Source organism: Colobus angolensis, unplaced genomic scaffold (assembly GCF_000951035.1).
Source record: "Colobus angolensis palliatus isolate OR3802 unplaced genomic scaffold, Cang.pa_1.0 Scaffold133, whole genome shotgun sequence".
In the NCBI taxonomy this organism is placed as follows: domain Eukaryota; kingdom Metazoa; phylum Chordata; class Mammalia; order Primates; family Cercopithecidae; genus Colobus; species Colobus angolensis.
Window position 1 is genome coordinate 4,333,027 of NW_012114411.1, and position 13,142 is coordinate 4,346,168.

The following is a 13,142-nucleotide window of genomic DNA, read 5'->3' on the forward strand; positions in this document are numbered from 1 at the left end:
GGAGGTGGAGGTTGCAGTGAGCCGAGATTGTGCCACTGCCCTCCAGCCTGGGTGACAAAGCGAGACTCCATCTCAAAAAGTAAATAAATAAATAAGACATTATATGAACGCAAAAAGCAGTATCTATAAGCATATGCCAACAATGTAAGAGTGTAGGTATTTTGTTATATTTTTACCTCGGTTAGTGTTTATTTTAGTACACCAAGAATCTAAGAGCAATCTCCAAGATTTGTTTCACTGGGAATTTCCCCAAATGTTTTTACACTTCTCCTGTCACCTAGAGCCTGCAGATTAGAGAAGTAGCCTTTGAATGGTAAGTCAATAGCCAAAGATCAGCACCATATTATAGGTTCTCTTGAAAGACAAACTCCTTGCTACTCAAACTTGGGCCACAGACCAGCAGCAGTAGCATCTCTTGAAACTTTTTACGAGAAATGCAAAATCTAGGCCCCACCCCAGACTTACTGAATCCAAATCTGTGTTTTTCACAAGATACCCAGGTGATGTGAATTCACATTGGAGTTTGAGAAGCACTGGACTAACTCACCAGGCTGCAGATGTCATAGAGTCTGGAATCTGGCAAGTTTTATTTTCAAGATTGACAATCATTGGGTGCAGCAGAAGCTGGGCATCTACAGTCACAACCGGTCTTGCTCTGCAGGGAGAAAATGCAGGGTTTATTTGAATAAATTACAAAGGTGATAGGCAGGCAGAAGCCCACTTCACTGCATACTGAACTCAGTAGTAGACAAAATACTTCAGAGGCCATTGCCAACATTCTTAGCATTTGTGCCAAGAATTTTGCTCACTGCATGAACAGGTGGGTACCACACTCAGCTAATTACCTCAAAACACATCTGGAGGCACACAAACACAAATAAAGAGTGCTGTGGGTCTGTCAGGCAAAGTTGCATACACAAACCTAATTTCTTGATGAAGTGGGCCCCCAGTATTATGGCAATATTGCTGTGAAATATTGCTTGCCATCTGCTAGCATATCTTCATCTGTATCTGATGAAATACATCATCTTACAGCCATTTGTGTTTGTGAGTACTTGAAGTCTGCAACTTTTCATTGGTAATTTTAATTTTGTGAGTACTTGAAGTTTGCAAATTATCATTGATAATTTTTAAATTTCCATTGATAGTTTTCAAACTGAGCTTTCCAAATTTGGCTAAATACATGAAGGTGGGTTTGCAGAATAATTCTGTACATCAGCCAGAGAAGTGGTTCTCCATCCTGACTGCATGATATAATCACCCAAAGAACTTTAAAACAAATTCTATGCTCAGGCCCTGCCACACCAACTGAACCAGAACTTATGGGGTAAGGAGAAGACATTGGAATTTTAAACAAACTCTCCAGGTAATTCTAATATGTAGCCAAATTTGAGGAGAGAGACTAATAGAGCATAAGTAATTCAATTGCAGCCACTCAGATGAGAATAACAAAACAAAAAAGCATTAATAAATCGTAGGGGAAGGAAATGGAGCAGATTTTAAAGCTTGGTTCCAAGATATGATCATTGGAAGCCAAAGTCCCCAAATGACAGGGAGAAATGAAGCCATGTTGGGTAAGTTTCCCCCCCACAAGAGGAAGGGCTGTGTCTCAGGGCAGAATGGGTTTATAGCACTGCTTTAAACAATAAGCAATGGGCCTGCTGGGATTTCTCCTAAGTTCCTTCATGCCACTTCTCTGTATTTTGTTACGTAATTTTGCTTTCAACACTGTGTTAGTTCCACTCCTTGGAAAAGCAGATGATAAAACGGAACTAGGTATGCAAGAGATGTACTGGGGTCAAACATCTATGAGGAAAAGTGGGGAGAGAGTGGAGGGGGCTGGGAGTTCTGATCCCTGGGAAGATCAAGGGAAGGGCAGAGGACTGGATAAGAAAGTTCTGGCCTGGGCAATGGAGAGTCCTTGATCCAGATTTGCCTATGAGAGGAGTCCATGTCTTGCAAAAACAGGCCTGCATTTGTGTTCTTGGTGTGTCGGCTAATTGGCTGGGAGCAGCTCATGGAAAACACGGTCTTGGCATGAAAGTGGCAGATTGGAAGCAGAGCAGCTGAGCCCTATGCCCATTCTGCTCCAGCAGCTCTGAGTGGTGTACTCCACAGCCACCGCAAACCCAAGCCCCATACTTCAGACACCTTGAGAGTTTCAACTGTCTGATTCTCTAGAACCTAAACTGGGACATGGTTGGTACAAATCAACCCTCTTTGAGTTTGTCTTGGGACTGATGAAGAAGAAAATCTTGCCTATTTGAGGAAACCTAACCTTAGAATCTCTCTGGGAGCCGACTACGTTAGCACTACGCACCTAGTAGACCCAGGTAAGCCCTCAGCCTTTTGTCTTGATATTCTGACCTAGTGTCTTGAATTCTCATAAAACCTTTTTTTTTTGAGATGGAGTCTCTCACTCTGTCTCCCAGGCTGGAATGCAGTGGCACAATCTCTACTCACTACAGCCTCCACCTCCCGGGTTCAAGTGATTCTCGTGCCTCAGCCTCTCGAGTAGCTGGGATTACAGGAGTGCACCACCATGCCTGGCTAATTTTTGTATTTTAAATAGAGATGGAGTTTTACTGTGTTGGTTAGGCCGGTCTCAAACGCCTGACGTCAAGTGATCTGCCCACCTAGGTTGTCCAAAATGCTGGGATTATAGGCTTGAGGCACCGTGTCCTGCAATAAAACTATTTTTTTTTTTAAAGAAGCTAAAATTGAGCACCACCTCTCTCCCAGTTACTATTCTGTGTACGCCACATGCATATTCTCACTGAATCCTTTGAACAAAGGTAATCTTATAAATATTGTTTTTATCCTTCTTTTACAACCAGAAATCTGAAACTCTGAAAGTGATAAGAACTTGCCCAAGATTACAAGTCAGTGAGTGTATGGAATGTCTAGGCTTGGAATCCATAGCTGTTGTATTTGAACTGTTTTCAATACTTGCCTTTGGAGGCTACCAACTCCTGGAATGTTCTATTCCCTAACTTAGTGTCCAGTTTGATTATAGAAGCCAGGATAAATAGTAACATTCTTCTACCCTGCACCGCTTATTTATAAGTGAACATTTCAATGCATTTCCAAAGCAAAGAGAATAAATCAAATAGAGTAAGATCTAAAAAGTGGGTCATTTTATATGATCTGCTTCATTTTCATATCTTATTTAACATTATGTTCATAAAATCTGGAAGTTTAGTCATGCAGTATGAGAGTAAAAATGCAAAGAAAAGAAAGAGTGAGAGCAAAAAATACCTCTAGACTTTAAAAAGAGCATCTAAGTATTCACCAGAATAAATCACTGGAATGTGCTCTTTAAGGCAAATCTAACAAGAAAATGTATTTGAAACAATGAGAAAAACATTTGAATACTACCTAAAACGTACCTGTAAACAGCGACTTTTCCTGTTCCAAATGCACCCACAATCAAATCTTAAAAAGACAAAAACACAGAACACATGCATGAATCGTACAGGAACAATTTACTAAGTTCAAAATCATAAGTAGCACATAGAATACCCCTACGTGCTGATGGTACAAGAGCCACAAAATTAGAAGAGAAGTCACACCTTTCTTAAGACATTTTGGAAAAGATGTTGGAGCTTCGCTATAACCAACTTGATAAAACGTCCATCAGTAGATCTCAAACCCCTCTGCACTTAGGAAGGTCAATTTCTAGAAACTCATTATTGCATCACTTTTCCTATCCTCCAGGTTCAAGGCGCATACCCCCAGGGAAGGAAAAGGGGAAAGTCAGGTGGTTAGTGCCTGCTAGGTACCAGGCTCACTGTACATTTCCTGTTATCACTCTCACCAGCAAATACCCTATGAGGAAGGATTGTTAACCCAGAAGTGGAACATTCTGATTGTCATTTTGACAAACGTTTGCTCTTTACACATAGTGTGGGTGGTGAGTATATTTCTGGCAAAGCAATCAGTAGTATATAAAATAACTAACATATTATAACGATCTAAAGTACCAACAGCAATCCTCATAAATAGCACATGGAACAACACTGTATGCCAGGAGTCCTTTTAAAGGATTTCCTTAGAATGATTCCTAACAAGAAGGTAGGAGGTCTTTATTATTAGCACAGTTTTGCAAATGAGTCAACTGAGACTTAAGAAGGCTCAACTGTAAATTTCCTAACATCATTCACACAAGTAGGTAAATGGTGGACCTGGGTGACTGCGGTCGGGCAATCCTGGACTAGGTAAGGGGAAACGCTCAAAATTATTTCAGTGATTGGCTAACATAGAGGTCAAACTGTAGGCTTTTTTTTTTTTTTTTTTTTTTTTGAGACGGAGTCTCGCTCTGTCGCCTAGTCTGGAGTGCAGTGGCGCGACCTCGGTTCACTGCAAGCTCCGCTTCCAGGGTTCAAGTAATTCTGCTGCCTCAGCCTCCTGAGTAGCAGGTATTAGAGGCACACACCACCATGCCCGGCTATTTTTTTTTTTTGAGACGGAGTCTCGCTGTGTGGCCCAGGCTGGAGTGCTGTGGCGTGATCTCGGCTCACTGCAAGCTCCGCCTCCCGGGTTTACGCCATTCTCCTGCCTCAGCCTCCCGATAGCTGGGACTACAGGCGCCGCCACCACGCCCGGCTGATTTTTTGTATTTTTTTGTAGAGACGGGGTTTCACCACGTTGGCCAGGATGGTCTCCATCTCTTGACCTTGTGATCCACCTGCCTCCGCCTCCCAAAGTGCTGGGATTACAAGCGTGAGCCACCGCTCCCAGTGGACTTTTCTTAATCTCATTTACAATGGCTGTCCCTGGTAGAAGCAATCAAACACAAATAAAAATGACAATGGCTAAATCTGCAGAGTAAAATTTAGATGTAAGAAAACTGGACCTCCATGGAACCAACCCAAGTGTCCATCAACAGTGGATTGGATAAAGAACATGTCGCACATAAACACCATGGATTACTATGTAGCCATAAAAGTGAATGAAATCATGCCCTTTGCAGCAACATGGATGGAACCAGATGCCATTATCCTAAGTGAACTCAGAAACAGAAAATCAAACATTGCATGTTCTCACTTATAAGTGGGAGCTAAAACAGTGAGTACACATAGACATAAAGATGTTAATGATAGCCACTGGGGACTCCAAAAGCGGGAAAGGAGGAAGGGAGATAACTAACGTTTGAAGAATTACCCACAGAGTCCAATGTTCAATATATGAGTGATGAGTACACTAGAAGCCTAAACCTGTTTATGCAATCTACTCATGTGACAAACATGCACACGTATCCCCTGAATCTAAAATAAATTTAAAAAGAGAAAAAGAAAACTGAACTTGGTAGAAATAAGGACCACAGAAGAAAACTTACAACAGTTGAAACTATAATTGGTTAATTCTAGCAGAACGGGAATGAAAATAGAAAAACAAAAAACAAAGGTGGAAGGAGGTCCTATTTGACCACTCCATATGGAAACTAATTCAGGAATTAAATTGGTGTAATGGAATTTGTACAGAAAAATGATTTATAGCCGTATTCCCTTGGCATCCACCTTTTGCACAAGTGATGTTGAGTGTCAACTTGATCGGATTGAAGGATGCAAAGAATTGTTCCTGGGTGTGTCTGTGAGGGTGTTGCCAAAGGAGATTAACGTTTGAGTTAGTGGACTGGGAAAGGCAGACCCACCCTCAATCTGGTGGGCACCATCTAATCAGCTGCCAGCACGGCCAGAATAAAAGCAGGCAGAGGAACAAGGAAGGACTAGACTGGTTCAGTCTTCTGGCCTCCATCTTTCTCCCATGCTGGATGCTTCCTGCCTTCGAATATCGGACACCAAGTTCTTCAGCTTTGGGTCTCGGACTGGCTTCCTTGCTCCTCAGCTTACAGACGGCCTACTGTGGGGGCCTCACCTTGTGATCACGTGAGTCAATTCTCCTTAATAAACTCCCCTTTATATGTTCAGCAATCCTACTAGTTCTGTCCCTCTAGAGAACCCTGACTAATACACGTACATGTGAACAGAGACAGACTGCAGATGATTCTCCCCCTGAGGGCTTAGTGTCCCTGGGAAGGCTTTTAGTCAATTACTGGTAGGAACTGGAAAGTGAGTGGCCCAGCTTCCTTCTCAGTCAAGTGGGATAGTTGAGGTCTATTCTCTGACTTCGCTTTCCCCAGCCAGATGAGGCCCTGATTGCCCACAGTGGCAACTAACTTGATGATGATCTTTATTCCATTCTTCTTTTCCATGTTTCTCTTCTCTACCTTTACCAGTATTTCTCAGGATTTCTTAAATACACTGCTTGTTTTCTCTTCCTTATCTTAATGCCTGCTCTGGGACAACCCAACCTAAGACACAATAATACTTGTTTAAAAAGAAAAAATGATCTGAAAGTTCTCCAGGTCAAAACCACTGTCAGATGTCTTAGGTTTTATGGATACAGAATCAGATTCAGTTATTAGACTTGGAATTTGACTCCAGAGCTCCATATTTAAAAACATGTGCATGCTGATGTTCAAATAAGTCGAACAGATGTCATGTAAAGAGTTCTGTATTCATGAAATTAAAGAACGCGTTAAGCGAAGGGGTACACCTTGGCCACCTATGACTCATGGAATAAAATATTCTTTTGTCAGGGTTTAAATCTCTGAAGCCAGATGCCAAAATTTCTAAGTTTATCAGTTATTAAAATTATAATGATAAATTATATTAGAATTCCAATTTTTCAACTATTTTTACATGTATTCTTTCTGTTACATTTGTCTCTTCTAGCAAATGAGTGCATTTTTTTTTTCTAAATCGGAGGAAAAAAAGAGCTACTGATTTGAAGAAACATGAGCTCTGTTCTTCCTGTGTAATTACAAACCCCAATATTTAGACAAGTGTAACACAGGTGGCCCTGGCCTGAATCCATATCTGTTGACATGACACCAGATAGGAGAGCTCTTTTATGAAAACTGATTCACGAGGAATTATGTACTTTGTTCTTGGCTCCAAATAAGGTGAAATATTTATTTAATAAGATTAGACATTTTATAAGTAATAGGCGAATTTTAAGAATTGATTCTCTGGAAATGGCAAAGAAAACAAGACTGTAAGCCCTTCCAGGGCAGGAATCTTTATGTGTGCACGTCCTCAGATATTCACGGAATGGTATGGGTTGACATAAATGAAGAAAGAAATAACCTTGGCATGCATGTTACCAGGCACAGTACCAGATACAGAACAGATACTTCATAAATGCCTGATTAAATAGGGAGGATAAGTAATAATAAATTAAGATACTAGAGATGAAGAAAATGAGACAATTAATTAAAACTGACTACTGTCAGCTGCAGCTAAATTCTGCTGGAGTTTTGCATGTGTACTTGAAGGTGTTGAGATACACACACGCACACACACACACACACACGTTCCAGATCCTAGAAAGTAATATAAAGTCTCCATCAAAACTAGATTGTCATTATAGGTGAGAATTTGAGGGACACCTTCCCAACGGTAATGAGACATGGGCTTTTCCTTTAGGAACTTTAATTCCTGTGCCTTAGGGTGGGAATTTTTCCTACTCTGGAAAAATAAAATAACTGGCAACACAGGCCACAATTTTCTTCATGAGAATGTGGTCACAGTTATTCAGAGGCCAAGAAAACAGTTACCTACCACAAAAGTATGCTTGCCTTTAGACACTACCTTGGAACTATGCCTGCTAGAAAGAGCCAGAAGTACTTATGCTCGGGAGCTTAAAATTGTCAGATTTCTCCAGGGGAGCAGAATTGATTGGCTGGTTTGTGTTTTGAATGAATGTCTCTTTTCAAAATATGTGGTTGGTTCTGGAAAGCACTACGCTGCTTCCATCTATACACCCATAAGTATAGAAGTTTGTGTATGTAGCATATCTATTATATATGTGTTCTATTTATATACACATACATTTATATTTATGCTGGAGTGTGTATATTTATGTGTGCATGTGAAATAACATTTAAATAATACTCAGAAATAATATTTTTAAAATATTGCATAATTCTGTGCTTAGGCATTTAAATGATAATCTGGACACAGAGTAATTTCAGGGCTGATATTTGAATTTCTAAAACTTGGAACATTTTTTTCTCCCTTGAGATAACGGGTCTGATACCATTATCTATGTTTACTTCCTTTCTATAAATGCCTTAAGGGCAAATTGAAAACAAACAAATAAAAAACTTTGCCTTTCTCTATACGTAGATACTTCAGCTGGCTTTTTTTTTTTTTTTTTTTCTGGAGGAAATAACTGGCAATTAAAATTGGTTCTTTCCTTTCAATCAAAAACTGTTCCCGAAGTGCTGGAGGCCTTTGCTGTTGCCTCACATTGCCTGAGAAACATAGTTTATTTTCTTTTTGGCTTTTGATGGAACAACTGAGTACTTTTAAGGAAACAAAAAGGGGACATTAGCATGAATGCAGGATCAGTTGGCAAGAAAAAAAAAACCCTAAGAATGTGAGGTCGTAGGAGATGCATTACACCTAAGTTTCGTATTTTATTTCTTGCGAATGGTTATTTTTAAATGAGGAAGAAGAGCCAAGCCTTTTAAGTGGTGCTTGGTTTGCAGGGTCTGATTTCACTAATTTGGGAAGGAAATTTTAGTGTTGGAAGAAGTTCTATTTGAAAACATCAGCTTTGTTTTGAGTGTGGATCTGAGGTTTGGATTAGGTGGGCAGGAAACAGTGAAGGGAGGGAGAGTGGAACCCTCCTAGGGAACAGTCAGGTCAAAGGAGAAGATGAGGAAGAGCTGACAGTATCAGATTAAAGGATCAGCCAGGCATGGTGGTATACAACCTGTAGTCCCAGCTACTTCCGAGGCTGAAGTAGGAGGCTCGCTTGAGCCCGGGAGTTTGAGATTGCAGTGAGCTATGATGGCGCCACTGCACTCCAGTCTAGGCAACACAGCGAGACCCCACTAAAAAAACAATAGCTGGGCATGGTGGCTCAGGCCTGTAATCCCAGCACTTTGGGAGGCCAAGGCGGACAGATCACCTGAGGTCAGGAGTTCGAGACCAGCCTGGCCAACGTGGCGAAACCCATCTCTACTAAAAATACAGAAATTAGCCAGGCGTGGTGGTGTAGGCCTGTAATCCCAGCTACTTGGGAGGCAGAGGCAGGAGAATAACTTGAACCCAGGAGGTGGAGGTTGCAGTCAGCTGAGACTGCACCACTGCACTCCATCCTGGGTGACAGAGCAAGACTCCATCTCAAACAAACAAACAACAACAGAAAAAAAGCAAAAAAAGAATCACCCAGAATCAATTCAGGGGGGCAGTCTCTGTGGTCACCCAAGCACCTACACTTCCTAAGCTAAGTCACCTTCTTCCTGCTTCCTTCTTCTCACCTCTCACCCTCATCTTCTTGATAGAGACACTAATGTTTATATCTGTTGCCAAAAATGCCATCAGACATCTCCTGTTTTGTTGTTGTTGTTGGAATTAAAAAACATTTACTATTTTAGAATAATTCCAGACAATGAGAATGGCCACCAGGAATTTCCAAACAAATGTGAAACATGGAAGTGTTTATTTTATAGTTGTATAAAAACATTATGATTAATCAAAAGGGAAGACTTCCTTAAACATGATCAAAAATGTAGAAATCACAAAGGAATTTTAAAATCTAAACTACTTTTATAGCAAAAAACAAAACAAAACAAAAAAATACGAGCAAGGTTGAAAGAGAAACAAAAGCAACAGGGTGAAATGTTTATAACGCATATGCCTGATCAAATGTTAATATTTTTCAATGCCTAGAAGAATGTTCGGCACTTGGTAAAAAAAAAAAAAAAAAAGTTAACATTTATTGTTATGCCTAATCTGTAACAAATTCATACAAATAAATAATTAAACTATAAACATTCTAATAGAAAGATTACAAACAGGCATTTCACATAAAAATAAATACCTGTGACTAATAAATATATGAAAAGATTTCAACCTCACTAGTCACCAAAGAAATCCAAATGAAAGCAACATAGAGATATCATTTTTTAACCTTGTAAATTGGAAAAGATTAGTACTAGGCATTGTTGGATAGAGAGCAGAGGTATGCTTATAGGCTGTTTGAGGAAGTATAAATGAGCATTATTTTCTTGGAAGGCAGTTTGTTGATACGTATGACTGTGTACCTCTGACCTAGTTTCTACTTCTAGGAATTTATCCTGAGGATGTGTTGGACAGTTGCGTAAAGATCGATCAAAGAAAAGCTAATATTCTAAACATTTTCAATATAATTGCCTCCTTTCAGTGATACAACAATCCTGTTAGAAAGACACTTTTATTATTCCCATCTTAGAATGAGAAAAATGAGGTACAGAGCCCGAATACAGTAAAGTCACAAGACCAAAATTTAAACCCAGGCAGGCTGGCTACTGAGCCCACACTGGGATCCTTTTTACCACTGCCTTCTAGGAGCACATCTATTGCTGTTTTTATTCTCTCCTTAAGCCTTTAAAAAAAAAAAATTAAAGATATGGCCAGGCACGGTGCCTCATGCCTGTAATTCCAGCACTTTGAAAGGCCGAGGTGGGTGGATCACTTGAGGTCAGGAGTTCAAGACCTGCCTGACTAACATGGGAAAACCCCATCTCTACAAAAAATACAAAAATTAGCCTGGTGTGGTGGCAGGCGCCTGTAATCCCAGCTACTCAGGAGGCTGAGGCAGGAGAATCGCTTGAACCCAGGAGGTGGAGGTTGCGGTGAGCCGAGATTGCAGCACTGCACTCCAGCCAGGGCGGCAGAGTGAGACTCTCAATAAATAAATAAATATAAAAATAAATAAATAAAGATACATTTTACTCTGATAAATTTCATCCTTTTTAGTAAGCAGAGTTAAGAGCTTTGATAAATGCACCTAGACCTGTAACCACTTCCACAACAACACAGAGAACAGTTCCAACGGTGCCCCAGTGTCACCCATGCTGTTCTGTAGCCAAGCCTGACCTGTCTCCTAACCCCTGGACTCCACTAATCTATTTTCCAGAATGTCATATAAATGGAGTCATACAGCCTATCGGGTCTAGCTTCTTGCAGTCAGCCCGGTGCGTTTGAGATTCATCCACAATGTTGTGTGTACCAGGAGTTCATTTTTTATTGCTGAGTGATATTCCACTGTGTAGATGGCCCACAGTTTATTCATCCATCCCTGGCTTAGGGATCCCTGAGCTGTTTTTAGGTTTTGCAAAGTCACTATAAACATATGTGTACAGGAGTTTGTGCCTCAACAGGCCAATTTTTACTTGCCCATTGTCTCTCTTTGAATCTCTCTAAAACCTTTGAAGACTTCTTTGAAACACAGTGTTGTATGTCAGGTGGAAAATTACCAAGTGGAGGCTGAAAAATTAGCAATTCTCAACTCCAGTTCACTTTGCTACTGGCTTCTAAATGGCATTGGACAAGTCCATCTTCATCGCTGAATCCCTGGTGGTCTCTAAGTTTCTCTAGATGAGAAGGCCAAGAGCTCAGTAACATTTGTTGGAGTCTGATGACTGCATTCTGGGCACTTTGATGTACAATCCAGGTCTCTGCTTTGCTTTTGGACTCAGCTTTGTTCCTGCAGATTTAGGGACTCCTTGTGCCTCCACTGAGAGACAGCCAGTTTCTGGCTTTCTCCCTGGCTTCACCAGACTGGACTTCCTCCCATTCAGCTTCATAACGCAGCTCTACAGACGCCTGACTCCTGTCTTGGCAATACCACTGCCCACAGCTCATAGAATCTCCTCCAGGAACTGCCCATCACTGCCCAGGTCCCATCCTGTCAATCCTCTTCCCACAGCACCCAAATCTTTTAAAGACAAACTAAGGCCATCAAGTATGGTTGTTTACATAAACCAACCCACGTTTGGCTCACTTTCATACAATGATGATATTAAGAGAAATAAGAGGATTCGAGATAATGTGTCCAATGGTGGGGTCACAGATGGTGGATCCATCTGGCAATGTTCACTTGTAAGTGGGCTATGAAATTGGCTTAAGTGTCTGGCATTGCAAACGCAGCTCATGTCTGTGGGAATTCAGCATTTAGATAAGTCTCCTTGACTTTGGCAAATGTGTTAATCTAAAAATAGAGGTTGCCTGTCTGCCTTGCTTTTTTATTGCAACATGCAAAATATTATTGTGAGGAAGGTTATGAGTTGAGGAAGAAATGTTTGAAAAAAAAAAAGCATGATTTTATCCCAGAAAGTAATAATCCTAACAATCTGTCTGAAATGCTTCCAAATGAACTCTGAAGAAAAACTTTTATGAGTTGGAACATGGTATTATGTTGCAACATTCTCATTTACTGGGGGATTGTTTTCCTTTAAAAAAAAATCCCACAGAAAATAACAGCAGAATATCAAATGATGAGTCTGCCTTATGAAAATAGTTTTCTGTATATTATTATCATCCTGTGGTTACAAGAATGATCCTTCCGTTTTCAATTGTTTGATCCTCCACTTGTCACATTTCATGTCAGTGTATCAAAGGCATTTAACTTTATCCTCGTCATGGCCACACTGAATCACAACATGTGTGCCGTCTGTGCAACTGCTGAAAGTCCCGGAGGAAGGTTTATTTCTTCAGTACCAGTGTCACTTATATGTAGCTACCTATTGGAAAGGGTTTCACAGTCTCCAGAAGAGCCTGACAGCTCACAAAGATGCTTCCCTGACACCCAGTCTGACAGATAAACTCCTATTGATAAAAACCTAATGGGACTTGACGCTTTCGCTGAGTGTTTTAGGCAGAATTGTGTCCCCCAAAAAAGCCCTATGTTGAAGTCCTAACTGCCAGCACCTCACAATGTGACTATATTAGGAGATAGTGATATAGGAGTTAAGAAGAAATTATTTAGGCAGATATGAAGGTTCGGGAGTCCTTAGTAAGGTTTTCCTTTTAATGAAAAGCAGCCCCCAAATCATTTTCTTTTCAAAGAACAGCCTATAAAATCGAGCTGCGGACATAGACAAGCAAGCCGGAAGCTTGCACGAGTGAATGCGGGCATCTGTGCCAATAGGAAAAGGCTACCTGGGACTAGGCATGTTCAAAATGGTGGCTCCATCTTTGCCAGCCAGGTATACAGTAAGGAACAGGCAACATGGCACCTGCCAGGCAAAGACCCCATTTGCGTGATAAGATTAGGGTGGGGCAGCCAGCTTCCTTGCATTTTAT

General features: G+C 40.7%; 1 protein-coding gene across 2 annotated transcripts in view; it reads right to left on the minus strand.

Annotated features, from left to right (window-relative positions):
- ITGA8 (integrin, alpha 8) overlaps window positions 1-13,142 on the minus strand; it is a 205,515-nt gene that overhangs the window by 92,714 nt on the left and 99,659 nt on the right. For both annotated transcript variants that reach the window (XM_011934275.1, XM_011934276.1), the window contains 2 exons: window positions 3,390-3,435; window positions 548-655 (listed from right to left, as the gene is read on the minus strand). In XM_011934275.1, coding sequence (XP_011789665.1) covers window positions 548-655; window positions 3,390-3,435 — 154 coding nt within the window. The remainder of the gene's footprint in view (window positions 1-547; window positions 656-3,389; window positions 3,436-13,142) is intronic.